The sequence below is a fragment of the Seriola aureovittata genome, chromosome 1, assembly GCF_021018895.1.
Source record: "Seriola aureovittata isolate HTS-2021-v1 ecotype China chromosome 1, ASM2101889v1, whole genome shotgun sequence".
Lineage (NCBI taxonomy): Eukaryota > Metazoa > Chordata > Actinopteri > Carangiformes > Carangidae > Seriola > Seriola aureovittata.
In genome coordinates this window covers 22347784-22367238 of record NC_079364.1, presented here as the reverse complement: position 1 = coordinate 22367238, position 19455 = coordinate 22347784, and the positions used below count along the sequence as shown (strand labels likewise).

The window sequence follows — 19455 nt, the reverse complement described above, 5'->3', positions numbered from 1 at the left end:
CACAAAATTTAAACGGGGGTGCCGAGTCCGGCAGCAATACCTGTCTCACTCTCATTGACACCTAATGTAATGGTCTTTTTTTTTCAAAATAATCTCACTCTGTCTTCGCACTGAGCTTACTCACTCATTTTAAGGAATATCTGAATAAAATAGAGACTGTAGAAACTTCTGGCTTCAGTGTCTGGCACGGTCTTTTCGGTTTATGAAAAGAAGTAACGGTTTTCTCATAATTTGCAGTTGTTTGAAGCCATGTAGAAGCCAAATTCTGGGCAGATTTTCACATTGCCATGGCAACGGCAGCTCCTGACCTGTGTGCGTGCGTGCGTGCGCCTAGCAACCAGATAACCAACTCTCCAAGCTCCGCTAGCTTTACATTAGCCACATGTTAGGTCTTAAATTAAATTTAGTTAGGTCTTAAATATGTAAGTCCATTTACTGCTTCCTTCGTTGCTTTTTTTTTTGTTTTGTTAAAAGAGTGAATGAAGTTGTGACGGTCTCCGCTGAGACAGAGGAGAGGAGAAGCTACTAGCCCTCTCTCGCTGTCACTTCTAGTCACGTTGCTCTCCTCCCCAGTAATGTTAAATTTAGCACAGAAAAAAACATAATAGTGGTAATTTAAATAGCGGTTCATGGGATTTATTAACCCTCAGGGGTCCCTCTGTCCTTTTTTGGACATTTTCTTCACTTTTCTTTTTTGATTTGCTGATCATTTTGGCTGTGTTACAGCTGAAGGTATGGATTTCTGCAAGAAAGTGTCTTTTTTGACATATTTTTAAAATCTAATGTCAGTTACTGTTACAGGTCTATTATACACTGGTAACACATTTTGTACCCTCTGGGGTTCCTCGCGTCCAAAAAAGGACACACAAAGAAAATGCTATAAAATCATCATATATCAATATTTTTTTCTGCTTTTTTTGCATAAATCTCTTAAACCACTTCAGTTCTGCTCAAACCTGCCAAATGTTTATTAGTTTTCAGGATTTTAACCCTTTAAATGCCAGTTTGAAGACATGTTGCCTCTTGTTTTATCAAAAAAACAACACAGAATATGAGATATTTCCCACATAATACATGATGGAGGGATGTGACATTGTTTTATATCAGAGTCTTTTATATCAAGACATTTCTCAGAAGCAGAATATGATCAGGGTGACTTTTGAACACTGGAAATAAATCATGTACTCATCCCGGCAGTAGCCCCCGTGGCACTCAAAATTTCCCTGGAATTTTCTAGTTCTGTTTATTATCACATGATGACATCAGTTGTAAACATGATAAGTGTCATACAAAAATTAGGTATCATAGTAGGTCAAGTAAAGTATCAGATTTTTCCAAACCTTATGTATGTAGGTTAATTTGTAAGCTTGTATGCTACACTTTTTCATCACAGGTCCAGAGCTTCCTGCGAGGTTGGATTTGCCGCAGGAAGTGGAAGACCATCATCCAGGACTACATTCGTTCACCCCATGCCGAGAGCATGAGGAAGAGGAACCAGGTGGTGTTTAGCATGTTGGAGGCCGAGGCCGAATACGTCCAGCAACTCCACATCCTGGTCAACAACTTCCTGCGGCCGCTCCGCATGGCCGCCAGCTCCAAGAAACCACCCATCACCCATGATGATGTCAGCAGCATCTTTCTTAACAGGTGGCTGGTGGTGAGACTGGTTGTGATAGTGGTGTGACAGTCACAGTGAGCTGCCTACAGTTATGAACAGCAGCACATGACCGCTATTTTGCTTATTTGTTTTATCAGTGAGACCATCATGTTCCTCCACCAAATCTTCTACCAGGGTCTGAAGGCCAGAATAGCCAGCTGGCCGACACTGGTTCTGGGTAAGAGACACAGAGATGACCCCTCAGTCACCTATTCAGTTCCTTGTTTTTGTTGGGATTTGTTGAAGGATCAGTTCACCCAAATAGGCCCCAAAAATATATATTCTGTTTCACTTTACAGCTGACTTGTTCGACATCTTGCTGCCCATGCTGAACATCTACCAGGAGTTTGTGAGGAACCACCAATACAGCCTGCAGATCCTGGCCCACTGCAAGCAGAACCGAGACTTTGACAAGCTGCTGAAGCAGTACGAGGCCAAGCCTGACTGTGAGGAGCGGACACTGGAGACCTTCCTAACTTACCCAATGTTTCAAGTAAGATTCCTGGGATACAGTGTTGAGCATTATGTTAACTTTGCTGAAGTAATTATCTTAATGTGCTTAATGTGTTTTGCCTGCATGTTAACAGTAAGATTCATGTCAGTATCATAAAGAAATCCAGGGCTTTCTTTTAAATCTGATGCAACAATGGTGGCAGTTCAAAGTTTCAAACATCTGAGTTTGAATTTTATCACAGTTAAACCAACAAGTGTAATGTCTTTAAACACTGCACAGGTCCAAAATGCCTCATACCTCCATGCTTTAAAATCACATAGTGTTTTCTGACATATCACTTTTGAGTTGGACCTTTACAATAGTACCTCATTAGGCCAGCCAGCTTCATTTGAATGGATAGTTGTGTCCATTAATTGCTGTGATTTAAGCAGCTAGATTTAGGGTCTTTCAAAATTCTGACAATATTTGACACATCTTCTGGTTTGATTTAAACTGGACCAATGGTTTCAGGAAGATGGCATTTGAGTATAAAATGTTGACTGCTATTCATGGCTGAGGGCAGCAGGTGTGACATTTAAACACCAAAGTACATCATTATCTTTACAACTTTTACTTCCCAACTCCAAAGTGAAAAGTTGGAAATTTAAGGTTTTATTGAATATTTATTGAAATACTTCATAGTTTCAAGTGTATTAGTCGCTCACTGTTAAAAAGAGATCATCAAAGCTATAGTTAATGCAACACATTTGTATTGATTTCAGAGATGATCTTTCAGCCCTTCATGCAAATTCTAGACAGGCCTCATGACCAACTAATTACCAGTCAAGGGACATCAGAGTCAAATGCTTCTAAAAAGCTTTGAATGTTTTGACTTTTCAAAGTTTGAAGTTTACATTTTAACAGAAAAAGTGGTTTTAAGCATGTCACACTCCCTCTATGTCTCTCAGATCCCTCGTTACATCCTGACGTTGCATGAGTTGCTGGCTCACACACCCCATGAGCATGTGGAGAGAAACAGTTTGGACTACGCTAAGTCAAAACTGGAGGAACTTTCCAGGTAAATCCTCTGTCAGTCGGTCAAGCAATTGAAAATGTATTGTATGTTACATCTCAGTGTGCTTGATTGTAGGACTTACATTGTACACTCACATTAATTTTGCATTGTTGTTCATCATATCACTGTGTCAGTCTGAATGGCAGAGAGTGCTGATACTAAACATGTTGTTAGAAACACTCTCTGTTCTGGTTTACAAAACTGTTCCAAGCTAACTCTATAGGCGAGTAAATTGTATGTTTGACTGTAATTAAATCACCTGCAATTAAGAACATATTATGAAAGCATGTACACGACACAGGTATATCTACTGTATGAGATTCATAAAGCAATTTTGTCATCAGTCCTCTTAGATCAGGTAAAGTGATCATGGACCAAAGTGACAGTCAATACAGCTTTAACTGTGAAGTACTTGGATCCATGATTGTTTTTTGTCCTTTCAGAATCATGCATGACGAGGTGAGTGAGACAGAGAACATCAGGAAGAACTTGGCTATTGAGCGGATGATTGTGGAGGGTTGTGAAGTGTTGCTGGATACCAGCCAGACGTTCGTTAGGCAAGGTAAGTTTGTTTCACTGACAGTGAATAGATGACAATTACATTGTCAATTACATTACAGACAGGAATCTGAATGTTTACCCACACTCACTAACTTTGTAAATACTTTGTGCACTTTGACCTGCCAACACCTGATACAATGTCACCTAATGATTAAATGACACATCACAAAAGGTTTTTCGAAGGTTGGACACATCAACAACACCAACAACATCAAGCTCAAAGTCAAGGTCATTATGAAGAGCTGAGAGGAAATTGCGTGTTTTTCCTCATGTGTGTTTATATGTGTGCATGACTCCACAGGTTCTCTGATCCAGGTGCCGATGAGTGAGAAAGGGAAGATCACAAGAGGCCGACTGGGCTCTCTGTCTCTGAAGAAGGAAGGCGAGAGACAGTGTTTCCTCTTCTCCAAACATCTCATCATCTGTACCCGAGGCTCTGGAGGAAAACTTCACATCACTAAGGTACAGCAATATTGTAACTGAGACGGCATGGTAAAAAAAAAAAGAAAGAAAGCTTTTAGCATCATTTTGAAGTTTGGAATTACATTTCCATGAGGGTAACAATGAAAGTTGTGAGGTATTTAAGTTAAGAGAGCAATTATGTTTTCAAAAATTAATAATTAAAAAATTAAAAGTTAAAATTGTACACACACCTCCACTGTCTATTAGCTGGTAACATGCTGTATGTGACTGTGCAACCTTTCACCCCTATCACAGAATGGAGTGGTGTCTCTCATAGACTGCACACTGATGGAGGAGCCAGAGGGGACAGACGATGAGTGTAAGTTATGACGTACAGTTCAGTTTGTTCAAATATTTTCTCAACATACTGCAAATACTGTCTGTACAAGTTTATATGTACTGAAGAAGTAGATTAAACATCAAGTGATCACCTCACATCACCTTGCATCACTTCAGTAAACACAAACTTGCAGCAACTTCAGTCAGTGATGGATAAAAACTGCACATGCTGTGTTTCTGTGGGGCCAGTTTTTAATCTAATACAGTCCGGAAGTTTCACAATACTAACTTCCATGATGAGCAGAAGATATTATTTGCCCTTACTTGCTTGAAAATTAATGAAGGTAGCAGAATCTTTAAATAAGCATAAAGTGATGTATATACACAGAGTATGTTACCCACATCCCATCAACTTTAATTTTTGAGACAGGCAATTTGTGTTTGTTGTGTGAGGCTGAATTTTCACCCCCTAACACACTGATGAAATTTATAAAGAAATTGCATCCTTTCTACCTTTTTCCCTTCATTCCCACAGTAACCGCTGTGTTATGGGGTAGCAGGGAGAGAGTGAGCAATTACAATAAAACAGTTTGTTAAAATTGTAAATGAATAACATGTTACATTATTCTCTGATTGAGCAGATTGTTCCTTTGAGCCCTTTAGATGCAAACCTGACAATTCTTCAAAAATAATCCTGCTTACGTGAACTTTTTTTTCCTCAAACGATATTGTCTCTTGACTCACCACCATTAAATTGAACCAACATAGTCACACTCATAATTGTTGACTGGTGGTAGTTGCACATGATTTAATCAAGATAACCACAATAGATCATCATGCAATGGTCGACAAATGGATCGACAATTATTTTTTTTTAGCTTATACTGTAAGTCGTGAGGGAAAGATTCTGATAGAATGGTATTTTTCATGGTAAAATGGTACAAATCTATATAAAATCCGTCACTAACTACAATTAAAAAAAAAAAAAAAATTATGATTGGCCCTCACAGAGCTTTGAAATACACAGTCATGAATAGAAAAAGTAACTAAGCTTTGCTAACGCCTACATTTTCTTTTCATTTTCTACATTTTCTTGTTTATTCCTCTTTTTTAAGAGTCTTATAGAGTAATCTGTCGTTGTATTTTATTCTCTCCTGTTAAAATAAAGGTTGTTGAATTTATGCTTTGCAGCCAAAGGCGAGCGGAGTGGCCAGGACACAGAGCACCTGGACTTTAAAGTGATGGTGGAGCCCAAAGACGTCCAGCCTTACACCGTCATCCTGGTGGCTTCATCCCGACAGGAGAAGTCAGCATGGACGAGTGACATCAGCCAGGTATGCCTCCTCACCTGTGTTCAAGTATTTAATACTGAATACAGTATGTTCCAAATAATCACACAGCAGGATTGTGAGGTGCAGATTTTACTTTGGCATGTCAGCAGTCATTAGATGAGGCTTTCACACATAAAGTCAGAGCTCAGACTGGAGGCTACAAACATCGAATGCTTCCTCCATATCATGAGAGGAAGCATAGAAGGGTAGCATTGAAACTTACTTAAAGTGACTAAACTCTGTGTTAATCTACAGATATTTTTGTTCAGTTAGTGTAGAAGTGAAAGTTAGATACAGCATCAACAATTATGGAGAAAACACTGTGCTATTTACATATTTCTTGAGTAGATTTTTAATCTTTACCTCAGCGTGTTTCCGTGGTTCCACGTTGGATCTGATGAATTTTGAGACAGAACATAATTTAAAGGATCAGAAGAGGAAAGCCCTTTGGTTCATGGCCTTTATCGCACCTGATTGTAGGGATAGAAACTTAACTTATGTATCATCCACAGGTTTGTGAACTCACTCACCCTCTTGTGCTTTTATACTCACAGCCCTTTCTCTGTCTCTTTGTTTGCATTATTACAGTGCATTGACAACATCCGCTGCAATGGTCTGATGATGAACGCCTTCGAGGAAAACAGTAAAGTCTCCGTGCCACAGATGATTAAGTGAGAGACGGACGCCACACAGCAATGCACATACATTATACATGCACAGAGAATGGAATCAGCATTACATAGATACATGACAAATGGATGAAAAATGCATGAATATATGTTCCCTAACTCACACATATACCTCTATACTACTTCACATAACCTATTCCCTGGGCTCTAACCTTGACGATCACAACTACATGCCTAACCCTGAACTTTAGCCTTACTTTAAACTGCCCTTTAAACAAGTCCTCACACAGATAGAAATACAAGAGCAAAAACATTACAAAACCACCACTAGAAATTTTAGAGCCCCCTCCCCCAAGTTCAGCTCAACGGCAACTCTGACACAATAAACACAATCCTTTGCATGGTCTAAGGGACCCTGAATGATGGAGTCTCACTAGGAGTCTGATCAACTTTTGGTCAGACTTTACAACCTACTGAGACCTATGCAGGGCTAAAACTACTGTACTTTGTGGAACATTTTTAGGTTTTGCATATTCCACATTTTTATTCTTGTGGTTTAAATGTATTAATCATCAAATTACTGTCAGAAAACTGCAAAAAATATATATATTTTAAATATTTTTTCCTATAGGGGAAACAAACCCCTTCCCATGTCAGTGTTTGTGCTCTAGCCACTAAGCTACACATGACCAGAAAATATCTACATACCACTTGGCTGCATAAGTACTGGAAGGCAAATCCCTTTGAGTAACATTCCTAACCCCTCTTGTCCTCCGACGCAGGTCAGACACCAGCTTGTACTGCGATGATGTTGACATTCGCTTCAGCAAGATGATGAACTCCTGCAAGGTGCTGCAAATCCGCTACGCCAGCGTGGAACGCTTGTTGGAGAGGCTGACCGACTTGCGCTTCCTCTCCATCGACTTCCTGAACACCTTCCTCCACTCTTACCGTGTCTTCACCAGCGCCGACGTAGTGCTGGACAAGCTCATCACCATCTACAAGAAGCCCATTAGTGCTATCCCTGCACGGTGAGTGATCCCCTGACTGAGTTGATTCCAAGAGGGTTACCAAAGTTTGAAGATTGAACTTCTGTGGTCCCTGTGTGTGTGTGTGATGTGTGTGCTTTACCGCATATTTCATAGTATGCCTTGTTTTAATTCCAGATCTGTGGGGAAGTTGACCACTCTAGACTATAGTTCATTAAAAGAATGTCTTTAAAGGAGCAGTCCAACATTTTGGGTAAATGTGCGTATTATCTTCTTGCCAAGAGTTACATGAGAAGAAAGAGACCCCTCTTATATCTGTCTGTTAAATATGAAACTACAGTACAATTAGGAAACAGTTAGCTTAGCATAAAGACTGGAGACAGGCGGATACAGCTACACTGGGTCTTTGCCAGGTGCCGCTAACGTTCACCATAATTAGTACATTATATTTTATGTCTCTCGTCCAAAACCAAAGTCTCTTCTGGTTGCCTAATAAACTCAAGGTGATCACTCAAGTCTTGTGCAGATCACAATACCTGGCCCAAAATTGTTCTGCCACTTAAAACACCTTAAATCCACAACTTGTCTTAACAAGTAAACAAGATATACAGACAATATAATACGATAATTAGTGAGTTTTAGAGATGCTTGTAGGCAGAATACTTACCCTCAGACCGAACTAGGCTGGATGTCTCAATTGAGATTAAGTTACAAATCATGCTAAGCAGCTGGCAGCTAGTAGCTGTAGCCATGGCCTATTTTCTGGACGGATACGAGAATGTTACCACCCTACATCTAACTCTCAACTACTCTCAACTAGACAGCGAACAAGTGGTACTTCCCAAAATAAAAAAATACTGGTGCTGGCGAGCACTGCTACAAAGACAGGTCGTATTACTCTGAATGCCAGTATTTGATGTGTGTCTTTTCAAACCAACATCAGACAACTAACTTTTCAAGTCCATCTAAAATGTGATCAAGCCTGTGTTGTATTAGTCCATCTCTGTAGCAGTGTTTGCAATTGAGATTAAGTTTTTTCAAAGTTATTGTAGTCCTTTTTCATGAAATGTTTTTTTATAATTTTGTCCATCACTGCACAATCTTTATTAGCACTGCTACACAGCAGAGCTAAAAATCCTTGTGTTACATTAAACTCCTCCGAGCGTCTCTCTGCGAGCCCAGTCCCTGCAGCTTGTCACAACTGAAAAAGGAACAAAGTTTGAGATTTCCACATGTTTTCTGCTGAAAATGCAGCAACAGTGCTGTAATGGTGCAGTGAAATGGTGGGACTTCCCTGGTGTTTGAATTTGTCTTGGCGCTCACTTGGACTGTCTGTAAGTACCTCATCATGCTATCATATCTTGTCCAGGTGAGAAGGGACCAGAGAGGAGGCAGTGAGAGGTCACACCGACACGTCGTCGGTCCACCATCACAGTTAATTGGGTCCTGCATCCACCCACCTCTCCCTAACCCCTCCTCTTCTTTCTCCTTCCTCTCTTTACCCTTTTCCATTCTCTCGCTTTTATTTTTCTTTCCACAAGTCTGACCATCCCTCTCTCCGCTGCACTGTCACCATGGCAACCCTTCACTCTGCTGCAGGACCCCACCCTCTCCTTCTCTCCTCATCTTCTCCCTCCTTCCCTCCCTCCCTTCCTCCCTTTCTCTCCCTCTCCCTTTCTCCCATCATCTGCAGCGGCTCTACGGTATTAAATATTGATGGTGGTGTTTTGCACCCAGACTCTCCTCTCCTCTCCTCCCCTCCCCTCCCCTCTCTTCTCCTCTCCTCTCCTCTCCTCTCCAGTCCTCTCCTCTCATCTCCTCTCCTCTCATCTCCTCTCCTCCTAACCCTTACTTCTCTGGTTTCTCCTGCTAAATTATCTCTTCTCGTCTTTCCTCTTCCCCACTATAAATGTGTCCTGTCTTGACTTTCCAGTTTGCTTTTTGTCCGTTGTCTTTCTTATTTTCTTTTTGCCTCATCCTTACCTGCCTTACCACCATCCCTCTCTTCTCCACCCACCCTACCTCTTCCTTCCCCCATCCTCATATTTTCTCCTCTCATCTCCTTTCTTTTACTGTTTTGTGTATTTAGGCGAGGAGACCCAACATGGCTGCAGCTAACACCATACAGGGCTGGAGGCTTCCCATTCGCCCACTCCCAGCCAGCAGCCTTCACTGTGGTGGAATTCATATCCACTATGTTGCTCCTCTCTCGCCCCCTCCCTCTCTGTCTCCCTGTTATCGCCCCTGCTTTTTTTTTGCATTGCACCTCTATGTCTTTCTCCCACTTTCCCTCGCAGTCTCTATCTGGCTCCCCTTTTCACTCTGTTTCTCTCTCCCCGTGTCTCTGTGGGCCTCCCCTGGGCTGGTTGCTGTTGGCAGCACCCGTGCCTCCCACACTGTCACTTGACATGCTATTTATAGGCCTTCAGAGGGGGTGGCTCTCAGTGCAAGGAGGATGCTGTCTTAAACAATGTAGCTTAAATAAAAGAGGCAAGAGCTCCAGAGGAGCCCTGTGGTTAATGTGTTCCCTCTCTGCTTCTGTGTGCAGACACCAAGAGCACCACGCACCCCCATTTCTCCCCTTTCCACTGTCTCCTATTCAAGCCACTGAAATATTCACCCAAAGTGTTGTTTTTTAGAAGTGAAACTTCCTCTTGTTAATGTTCATCCTTCTGTCTTTTTCATGCGTCCTTTCATTTTCTCCTCTTTGATTCTCTCCTTTCCTGCAGTTCTTTGGAGCTTTTCTTTGCCAGCAGCCAGAACAACAAACTCCTCTACGGCGAGCCACCCACGTCGCCGCGTGCCAGCCGCAAGTTCTCCTCCCCTCCTCCTCTCTCCATCACCAAGACTTCCTCGCCCAACCGACGTCGCAAGCTTTCGCTCAACATCCCCATCATCACAGGGGGCAAAGCCCTGGACCTGGCTGCACTCAGCTGCTCTTCCAATGGCTATGCAAGCATGCACTCCACCATGTCACCCTTCAGTAAGACCACCCTCGACATCAACAAGCTCTATGTGTCTAGCAGCATGGCCAGCAAAATCCCAGACGAGGGTGAGCCCAAAGCCGAAGGCAAGGCTGACGAGTCTGTCCCCAACAAGCAAGGTCAGAATCACTGTCCAAGGGATTTTGCTCAGTTTTAATGAGGTTCTCGTGTACTGTGGCAGCAGCTTTACAAGTTCCACTGTCATGCTCATATCTGCTACTGTATGTATCCTCTGTATTCCATTGCGCTTGTGAAGCGGTGCTGATGTATATTTTGGTTATATAAAGGGCATAAAGGAAAAAATTGTTCATGGGCTTTGTAGTTTCCTCAGTTTTTGTCTAGACCTTTTGTTTTCTTCTCTGTCCCAACCTTGCCATTATCAACTCCCAAACCCCTAACCCAGTGGTTATGTCCTCACATTTCTTTGTCACACATTTCCTTTGCTCTCTGTCTTCTTGATTTTGAAACCTTTTTTTTCTGTCCAGATCTGTCGGTGAGAGAGGAATGCGATGAAGACCCAAGTCAGAGTGACGAGGCAGAAGCTGAAATGTCTCCTCCAAAGTCCCCGTCAACACCTAAGAACGTCAAGTCAAAAAACTCTGGTACAGTGTGACTCCATCCTCAGCCATTGTGTTGTGACCCAGAGTTGTGCCTTTAAAGATGCTGTATGTCGAACACTTGTTTAGAACCTCTTGTGATCTACCTTTGAATCCCAACCCACCAGTTAAAAAAACAAATTAGTTGGCAAGAATATTAAGTAACTTGGCAAGAATGTAATAGTTGGCTGCGACCTGCCAACTACTGCCAGCGGAGTGTTTTGGCGAATGAAAATATAATAAAATAAGATCAATAATAATAAAAAAATAAATAATAATAATAATATGCTACATCCATCATTGAATATTTCTAAGGGTTAACCAAGGGGTGACTGAACCAAATAATATGAAATGAGCAGTTACACTGAAATGACACGAAAATTTAAAAGTGCAAATTTCAAGTTGAACTGCACTGACCAGATTTGGAGGAGAAATAACACCATTCTGGCCTTTGGATTACCGGTTAGGCCGGATATTTCCTCACTGTTTAAGGGTCAACAGCTTGAAGTAATAGTTCAAAGTTTTGGGAAATGCACTTATATGCTTTCTTACCGAGAGTTACATGAGAAGATTGATATTCATGTCTGTGCAGTAAATATGAAGCCACCGCCAGCACCTGGTTAGCTTAGCTTAGCAAAAAGAGTGGGAACGTGGAAACAGCTAGTCTGGCTCTGTCTGAAGGTAATAAATTCTGTCCAGCATGTCTATATCTCACTAATTATTACGTCATAAAAGTTACACATTATTAGTTTTATGAGTACAAAGTGTAAAAACAACACATTGTGTTTTCATGGACGGTTATGATATGGACTATTTTTTGGTCCAGAGCAGCAATTCTGTCAAGTCTTATCATCACATGACGTTGCCAGGCAACCAGGGAAAGCCCAGGGAGTAGTTGTTAATTTGTGAACATGAAGAGGTGGTAGATGGACGGTGTTTGTTTGTTTGTTTTCAACAGAGCCAGGCTAGCTTTTTTCAATTGTTTCCAGTTTTTATGCTAAACAAAGCTAACTAACTACTGATGGTAGCTTCATATTTACCATACACACAGGAGAGTGGTACCAATGTGCTCATCCAACTCTTGCCAAGAAAGCAAATAAGTGTATTTCCCTAAATGTATATTTCTCGAATACATTCAACTTTGCACATTTTTCACACTGTCATCTTATACTTCCAATTAACATTTCAAATACTGGGAAAAATAATAAATTGTAATTATTAGCAGGGAAAACTGTGTAAACAATTGCAAATTTTAGGTCTAAGCCATGTTTCTGCATTATACCAATATCAAAGGCAACAGAATGTGTTTTTACCATCGAACATGCCTCAGATCTAAAAAAGATGGACACTGCACAGTCAGCTTGTGCACGTGAGAAGTGTTAAAAGGCTGAGATTCATAGAGTTCAATAAATATAGCCACAGCAGACTTATAGCAAACTTTTTTCAGAAAACGACAAGTGTAATTATAGCCAAATAAGGTCTTGATAAAAACCACCCACAGCCTCCAAGCCCTCCCCATACTGCACAGAGAGGGAGCATCCACCCCGTGGGTAGTCAAGCACAATTCATCCCCAGTGTGTTCTCTTCCCACGGTGCTGGATACAAGGGAAGCCAGTACCTTGTGTGAGTAGGTGGAAGGAAACCTTGTACCTTAGCAACGATGTGCGTGTTCTTCTATACCGCCCCCGGCTGAACGGAGGAAGGCAGGGAGAAAGGGGGGGAGCGAAGGAGGCAGGCAGTGAGGCAGACACAGTGGAGTGTACACCGTCACTGCCACGAGCTGCAGGACACACTGTGCTGGGTCTGTTTTAGCTCTCTGTTGCCCTCTCCTGGTCAACAACTTATTTCGGTTATACACATGTCCACAGCTCTTCACAAAGGGAATCGAATCACCTTAATCGCCACAGAGGCTCAGAAATGCCCACTGAAAGGATTGTAATAATGGTTTACTTCAGAAAATAGGAACTGTTTTAAATGTAGTGAAAGTTTATCAAAACAACAATGAAAAGTTAATTAGGGGTTTAACTTTACATCTGTGTTTGTTTCCCTCCTTGTAGAGTTTTCCCTGTTTTCCTTCAACAACGGCATGGTGGTGTCATCTTGCCGGGAACTGGACAATAACCGCAGTGCCCTTTCTGCTGCCTCGGCCTTCGCCATCGCCACCGCTGGTGCCAATGAGGGCACGCCAACCAAGGAGAAGTACCGTCGTATGTCCCTCGCCAGCACAGGTCAGTCACATGAGGGCATGGTGCTTCTGTTGGCCATGACACAAGCTTCTTGAGGACTACCTTTACGTTTCCTGTGTGTGTTGTAATGAACTGTAATCTGATCACAGAAACGGTGACGAAAATCTGTTACAATGTGTTGCCTCCAAACACACATTGATGAGTTAACACGACTGTGAATGTAATATCTGGTTGACTTATCTAGCCTCACTTCTGGGAGAAATAGACATTTAGATTGTGACACATACTATAGATCATATCATTTTTGCTCCAAAGCAATTGTCTCATGACCACCAGGGGGGGCTCAGACAAATTACAAACTTTACAATGAGTGCTTCCTTCATTTACATTCACACATCATCACATTCCTAATCCCATTACTTACATTGTCAGTATCACTTCAAGTACTTTAAGATTAAAGTCTACTGCACAGAAGCAGTAAAAGCTAAGGGGGGAAGCTTAGGCTAAATGTACATTTATAGTTCTTGAATGATGTTTCACTGGTCGTGAAGATTGTTATATCTTCTTTTTCTGAATCTGAAAGCAAAATAAAACATTAAAGAGAAATCATTTACATAATGATGATCTCATGTTTGTTACATTCGGTTTGAATGTAATTTTGTTAAACTGGTCCCAGGTTTTCCGACAGACCAGAGGAACGGGGACAAAGAGTTTGTTATCAGAAGAGCTGCCACAAACAGAGTCCTGAACGTGCTGCGTCACTGGGTCTCCAAACACTCGCAGGTACAGTTCACCTTTCCTCCTTTCCCTTTCTTAGTTTCTTTCCCTCTGTGCCTTTCCAGAAGAAAAACACTTCTGTAATGACACTGTTCTTGTTGTTGTTCCTGTGCTGGTCCTCAGGATTTTGAGCTGAACACAGAGCTGAAGATGCGGGTAATTGGTTTCCTGGAGGAGGTGATGCATGACCCAGAGCTCCTGACACAGGAAAGAAAGGCAGCTGCCAACATTATCAGGTTGGTTTGCTGTTACCATCGCTTCATCGCACATACAGTCATATATTGCACGTCTGTTTGTCAGCACCCACAAGAAAAAAACGTTTCTGCAAGAATACCTCTGATGCCAACAGTCAGACATTGTGATAAAAACAGAAACTGGAGATACAGTACATCAACCCAGGTCTCGGCCTAAATATAAGCCCCAGTGGACTTACACAAAATACACCCGGACCCTGGCAGTGGAGCTTCAGAAAGTAGCAACTTTTCACTATTTCCTCTAAGCAACAAGTATATTCTGTTCCACTTGGGAAGACAGAACAGGTTTGTCCATTGGACCTGGCAAAACCAGTATGGTGTGCAAACTAACTAACCTGTCAGCATTGTTGCTAAACATTATAAAACTGTGGAGCTGAAGCCAAAAAAAAGAAAAGAACCAGAACTAAATACCCAGTGTGAAGTTCAGCACTTTTCATCGGGTCAGATCCATTTATGTGGATTTAGGTCACAGCGATTTTTGACAATACTGTCAAATAATGGCACTTTTGTCATTTTGTATGCAGGACTCTAACTCAGGAGGACCCTGGAGACAACCAGGTCACCCTGGAAGAGATCACACAGATGGTGAGGGAAAAATTACAAAAGCTTTTTTCAGTATAAAAAAAACCTCTTCTTGAAATGACTGGTGTTACCTATAAATGATTTATGCTTTAGTTGTGATAATGCTTTTCACTCTCTGTGTGTGTGTGTGTGTGTGTGTGTGTGTGTGTGTGTGTGTGTGTGTGTGTGTGTGTGTCAGGCCAGGGAGGACTGTAAGACTGAACCTTTTGAGAGCCACTCTGCCCTGGAGATAGCTGAGCAACTCACACTGCTGGACCACCTGGTCTTCAAGGTCATCCCCTACGAGTGAGTACACACACACACACACACACACACACACACACACACACACACACACACAGGCACGTAGTCTATAAAATAAAAAACATAGTTGGAGGGAGAGGGGAAGTGTACACAGTGAATGTTGGTGTGTTTTTCATTGTTGATTATTTGAAAACATTTTTTTTTCCACAGGGAGTTCTTTGGTCAAGGCTGGATGAAGAATGACAAGAACGAGAGAACTCCGTACATCATGAAAACAACCAAGCATTTCAACGATGTATGTGTTTACACTGATAGATAGATAGATAGATAGATAGATAGATAGATAGATAGATAGATAGACATTTTTATCATTATGTATTTTTCTCTTTTTTTGTTAGATCAGTAACAGGATCGCCACAGAGATCCTGCAGTGGGACGATGTCAACATGCGTGTGGCCGTGATCGAGAAATGGGTGGCAGTGGCCGACATCTGCCGCTGCCTCCACAACTACAACGCTGTGCTAGAGATTACATCCTCTCTCAACCGCAGCTCCATCTTTCGCCTCAAGAAGACCTGGCTCAAAGTCTCCAAGCAGGTATCAGTCATTTCTGACATGTTCTTCCAGCTGTGAAGTTAACCAACTTTTGATAGGGGTCGAAGATTTTTCAGGTTTTAACTTTAGTGTTTTCCTAAACGTCCTGTCGCTGCTCCAGGCTAAGAAATAGTTCCAAGCATGTAACTCCTCATAAAATCACAACATGTCATTTTTACACTTTGATTTTTCTTTGCGGAATCAACAAATGAGAAACACGTTGTCAATTAGTGAGCTTTAGCTTGGCTGGCAGGTAGACTTTTACCTTTTCATACCAGGCTAGCTTTTTCCCCCTCCTTCCAGTGTTTATGCTAAGCTAAGCTATTTTGGAAATGTCAAACTTTTAAACTATCAAAAATGAAACACAACATTTTGCAAGTGAAACAAAATAAATGGAGGCGAACAAGCTCTTAGAGAGGCTGTTAATGATAATTTTGAATAACGTTATCATCATACAACTCTTGTAAACAAAAAATTTCAACTATATTTCTGGTTCCTGGCAGTAACAGTTTTGCTTTGATCGGTTCTCTAGACAAAGACTGTGATCGACAAGTTACAGAAGCTGGTGTCATCAGAGGGACGGTTCAAAAACCTGAGAGAAGCTCTCAAGAAGTGAGTCTCCAACGCTCTTCTCTTTCCTGTAACGTGATCACACAGGAATTAATTAATTCTTTGTTTTTATTGCTCTTTGTGTGTGCATCTGTACAATTTCCGTCTCCCTCTAACCTGTCTGGTGTCATCAGCTGTGACCCTCCCTGTGTTCCCTACCTGGGAATGTACCTGACGGACCTGGCCTTCATCGAGGAGGGAACACCCAACTACACAGAGGACAACCTGGTCAACTTCTCTAAGATGAGAATGGTATGGAACACCTGTGTGCTGATGTACATACGTTACATTAAACCTTCTACTGTTTCTTGTTTGTGTCTAGTTTCTCATTTGTGTTACTTTTCAGCAACCTGTGCATCTGTGTTCATTTGCTTATTGTCTACTGACCATGGCACTTGCTGAGGATACTGTCTGCAAGGTTAAATTTTATATAATTTTCCTTTCATTTTTCTTCAGATATCTCACATCATCAGAGAGATACGTCAGTTTCAGCAAACAGCCTACAAAATCGATTATCAACCAAAGGTGAGATTACATTTTACATTTCCAAGAGCTTAGTAAAAATAAACACTTGCATTTCAAGTTTAAGATGACAAAATCAATGACATTGTGCGCTCTTTATTCTAGGCTTCTGGGTGTAATGTATACCTGTGATTACTAATCAGTGAATGATAATGAACAATATGTAGCAAACCTTTTTTTCCCTTCCATACAACAACACTACGAGTTATTCATATGATTTCAGCAGATATCCTCATTTTAAGTTTTTTTTCTGTCCTGTTTGCAAACCAAATAAAAACTGAGCAAAAATACTCAATCACCTGTAAAGTGCCTTGAAATAATATATTTTATGATTTGGCACTATAAAAATAAAATTGAATTGATTGAAACAAAGCTATTTTAGAGAGATATGACTTGCAGGCAGAAAACAAGAGAATGGACAGGAGCACACTCTTAACTCTGGTGCCTTTATTCCAACATACTGTATAAAGATCAAGTTTTTGGCAAACAGACTTGTCCTTTGTGAAACGAATCACATGCTCAGTTGGGCTCAGGGCTGACCAAAATTTTTCATTAAAAGCAAATTCACAAAGCAATAGAATCTAATTTTTAAGTAAGACAGGGTTAATAGGTCAGTTGGCTAATATAAATGAATGCCCATGGGCTAAATGTTATATATTTACACTAAAAGTAGGTGTGCGTGCTCTCATTCAACATATCCATTCTACATGAGAAGCCTGCAAAAAACAAGGACTCGTCCAAAAACTGCTATGATTGTTGTCTTTATTGCTTTAGGTGGCAAAGTACTTACTGGACGGTAGTACAGTGCTCGACGAGGAAAGTCTGTATGAAGCGTCTCTGAGAATCGAACCCAAAACTTCAACCTGAAGAGGATCTCTCTCTGTCAGCCCTCATATGGAGTGTACAGGAACAATATATCATAATGTACATATACTATTATTTGTATTAGACACAATAGGCTGTGCCCTTCTAGTATGTGCTCCCCAATGGACTCGTTGTGTATAATTGTTATTAGAGACTGAGTAGAAGCCCAGAGAGGTTTTATTTATATAGTTACAGAGTATTTATATGTTATTTATCGTCTGAAATACCATTTTATGATGAAGTTATTTTCAGCCACAGAATAAACAGATGAGAGAGTATATAGACATGATATTTAGTCACATCCTAATGGGAACACGCAGTGTAAAAAAGATGGTCATTCGTGAGAGATGGCGGTCACATTTGACAACACGATCAACTCCCACTTTTCTGCTCAGATGTCAGAGTCAAGAGAGAACTAAACTTTATTTAAACCCCCCATACAGACATTCTGCCTTATTAGTACAGAAGCCATTTCTTCAGCCTCTTTGTCCTCAAGTATGAATCTGCTAATCCTCTCGCTGCATGATCGTTCATGTAAAGTTGTACTCCTTAAGAGTTCAGTCCTGGTTGATTTGAATTCAACCACTAACAATTAAAACTACTATACAGAGAGGTAGTTATTGAATGTAAATACATTGAATGGCTATTGCAGAAAAAAGTATCAAGAATGGGGTGTGATCTCAGAAAAATCTTAAAGATTTGAACTTTAAGGTTTTGAAGTTAAGACATTTTCTTAGAGCTTTAACTCAGAGAACTAAAGGAGGTGAAAAGTGGGACTGCTGCAGTGGCTAAAGCTGAATCATGTGCTCAGATGTTTTATGTAGCCACTGAAACATGAAGACATTTAGAAGTGTCGGAGTCAGACTGACACACCCGCTGATTGGGACTGACCTGGAACACGTTATTAGTGTGGAGAGATGGGTTTTTATGCTTTTGCTTATTATCACCTTATTCCCCTGGTGGGCAACGTGATGTATATACAGTATAAGCACCGGGCAGTGTATGTAGCAGATGTATCCAATATTGAGCCACTTCAGGAAGTTAAATTCCCAGCTTTTACACTCAGTGAGAGCATAGTTTTTATGGTTAATCCTCTTTGGCCAGTGCATTATGGTTTTGCCTTAATCATGAAATGGATTATATACCACAAAAGTATGTAAACTATTTTGTTCTACAATTTGCCAATGAAGCAGAAATATTTGCTGTGTACAATATTATGTACAGGCAGTCCGATGCATTTCCTAATGTGCAATGTGTTAAAAACATATCCCTTGAAATGTGTTATCCTTATGATCGTTCAACTCTGTAATAACTTTTCTGTGTATGATACTTTAAAACAAATGTTGAAAACAACTTATAAGTGTAACACATTCTGTATCCTGTCTATTCCAATGTTTTAGCAGGAACTATACAGTAGTAATATTGTGCTTATTCTTGGAATATTTATATGTATTTTTTACAGGCTTTGTATAGAACAACACCTAAAGCTTAAGTGGCAGGCATGTGCCACTTTCACGTGTTTAAATCAAATCTATATCTAGAGCAGTATGTGTACTGTATTTAAACCCCACCCTTGCACATGAATCTTTATCCTCTAACAGGCACATCAAATGTTTGCAGTGAGCAATACCCAGTGGTATGAGAATTATATTTCAGTCTATTTCAACAGCTTGAGTAGTATTTCCAGTTTTGTATAAAAGTGTATTCTTTCCTGATTACCTCTTGTTAATAAATCTATTCTTTCTCAGGGGGAGAAGTGTCTTGAAGGTTGCTAAATGTTTTTTTTTAATTTTTGTTTATACTGTATTAGCCCATTTGGTTATAGCTTT

At 40.8% G+C, this 19455-nt stretch overlaps 1 protein-coding gene across 1 annotated transcript in view; it reads left to right on the top strand.

The window, feature by feature from the left end:
• LOC130170739 (ras-specific guanine nucleotide-releasing factor 1-like) overlaps nucleotides 1-19392 on the top strand; it is a 31394-nt gene extending 12002 nt beyond the window's left edge. The window contains exons 5-27 of the mRNA XM_056378331.1: nucleotides 1394-1647; nucleotides 1756-1835; nucleotides 1957-2150; nucleotides 3059-3168; nucleotides 3609-3727; nucleotides 4028-4188; nucleotides 4444-4507; nucleotides 5659-5801; nucleotides 6387-6469; nucleotides 7210-7458; nucleotides 10146-10519; nucleotides 10886-11002; nucleotides 13054-13224; nucleotides 13859-13965; nucleotides 14083-14195; nucleotides 14738-14798; nucleotides 14974-15080; nucleotides 15249-15333; nucleotides 15437-15634; nucleotides 16164-16243; nucleotides 16375-16492; nucleotides 16697-16765; nucleotides 17537-19392. Coding sequence (XP_056234306.1) covers nucleotides 1394-1647; nucleotides 1756-1835; nucleotides 1957-2150; nucleotides 3059-3168; nucleotides 3609-3727; nucleotides 4028-4188; nucleotides 4444-4507; nucleotides 5659-5801; nucleotides 6387-6469; nucleotides 7210-7458; nucleotides 10146-10519; nucleotides 10886-11002; nucleotides 13054-13224; nucleotides 13859-13965; nucleotides 14083-14195; nucleotides 14738-14798; nucleotides 14974-15080; nucleotides 15249-15333; nucleotides 15437-15634; nucleotides 16164-16243; nucleotides 16375-16492; nucleotides 16697-16765; nucleotides 17537-17629 — 3150 coding nt within the window. The 3' untranslated portion in view covers nucleotides 17630-19392. The remainder of the gene's footprint in view (nucleotides 1-1393; nucleotides 1648-1755; nucleotides 1836-1956; nucleotides 2151-3058; nucleotides 3169-3608; nucleotides 3728-4027; nucleotides 4189-4443; nucleotides 4508-5658; nucleotides 5802-6386; nucleotides 6470-7209; nucleotides 7459-10145; nucleotides 10520-10885; nucleotides 11003-13053; nucleotides 13225-13858; nucleotides 13966-14082; nucleotides 14196-14737; nucleotides 14799-14973; nucleotides 15081-15248; nucleotides 15334-15436; nucleotides 15635-16163; nucleotides 16244-16374; nucleotides 16493-16696; nucleotides 16766-17536) is intronic.
• Nucleotides 19393-19455: the final 63 nt, after the last annotated feature.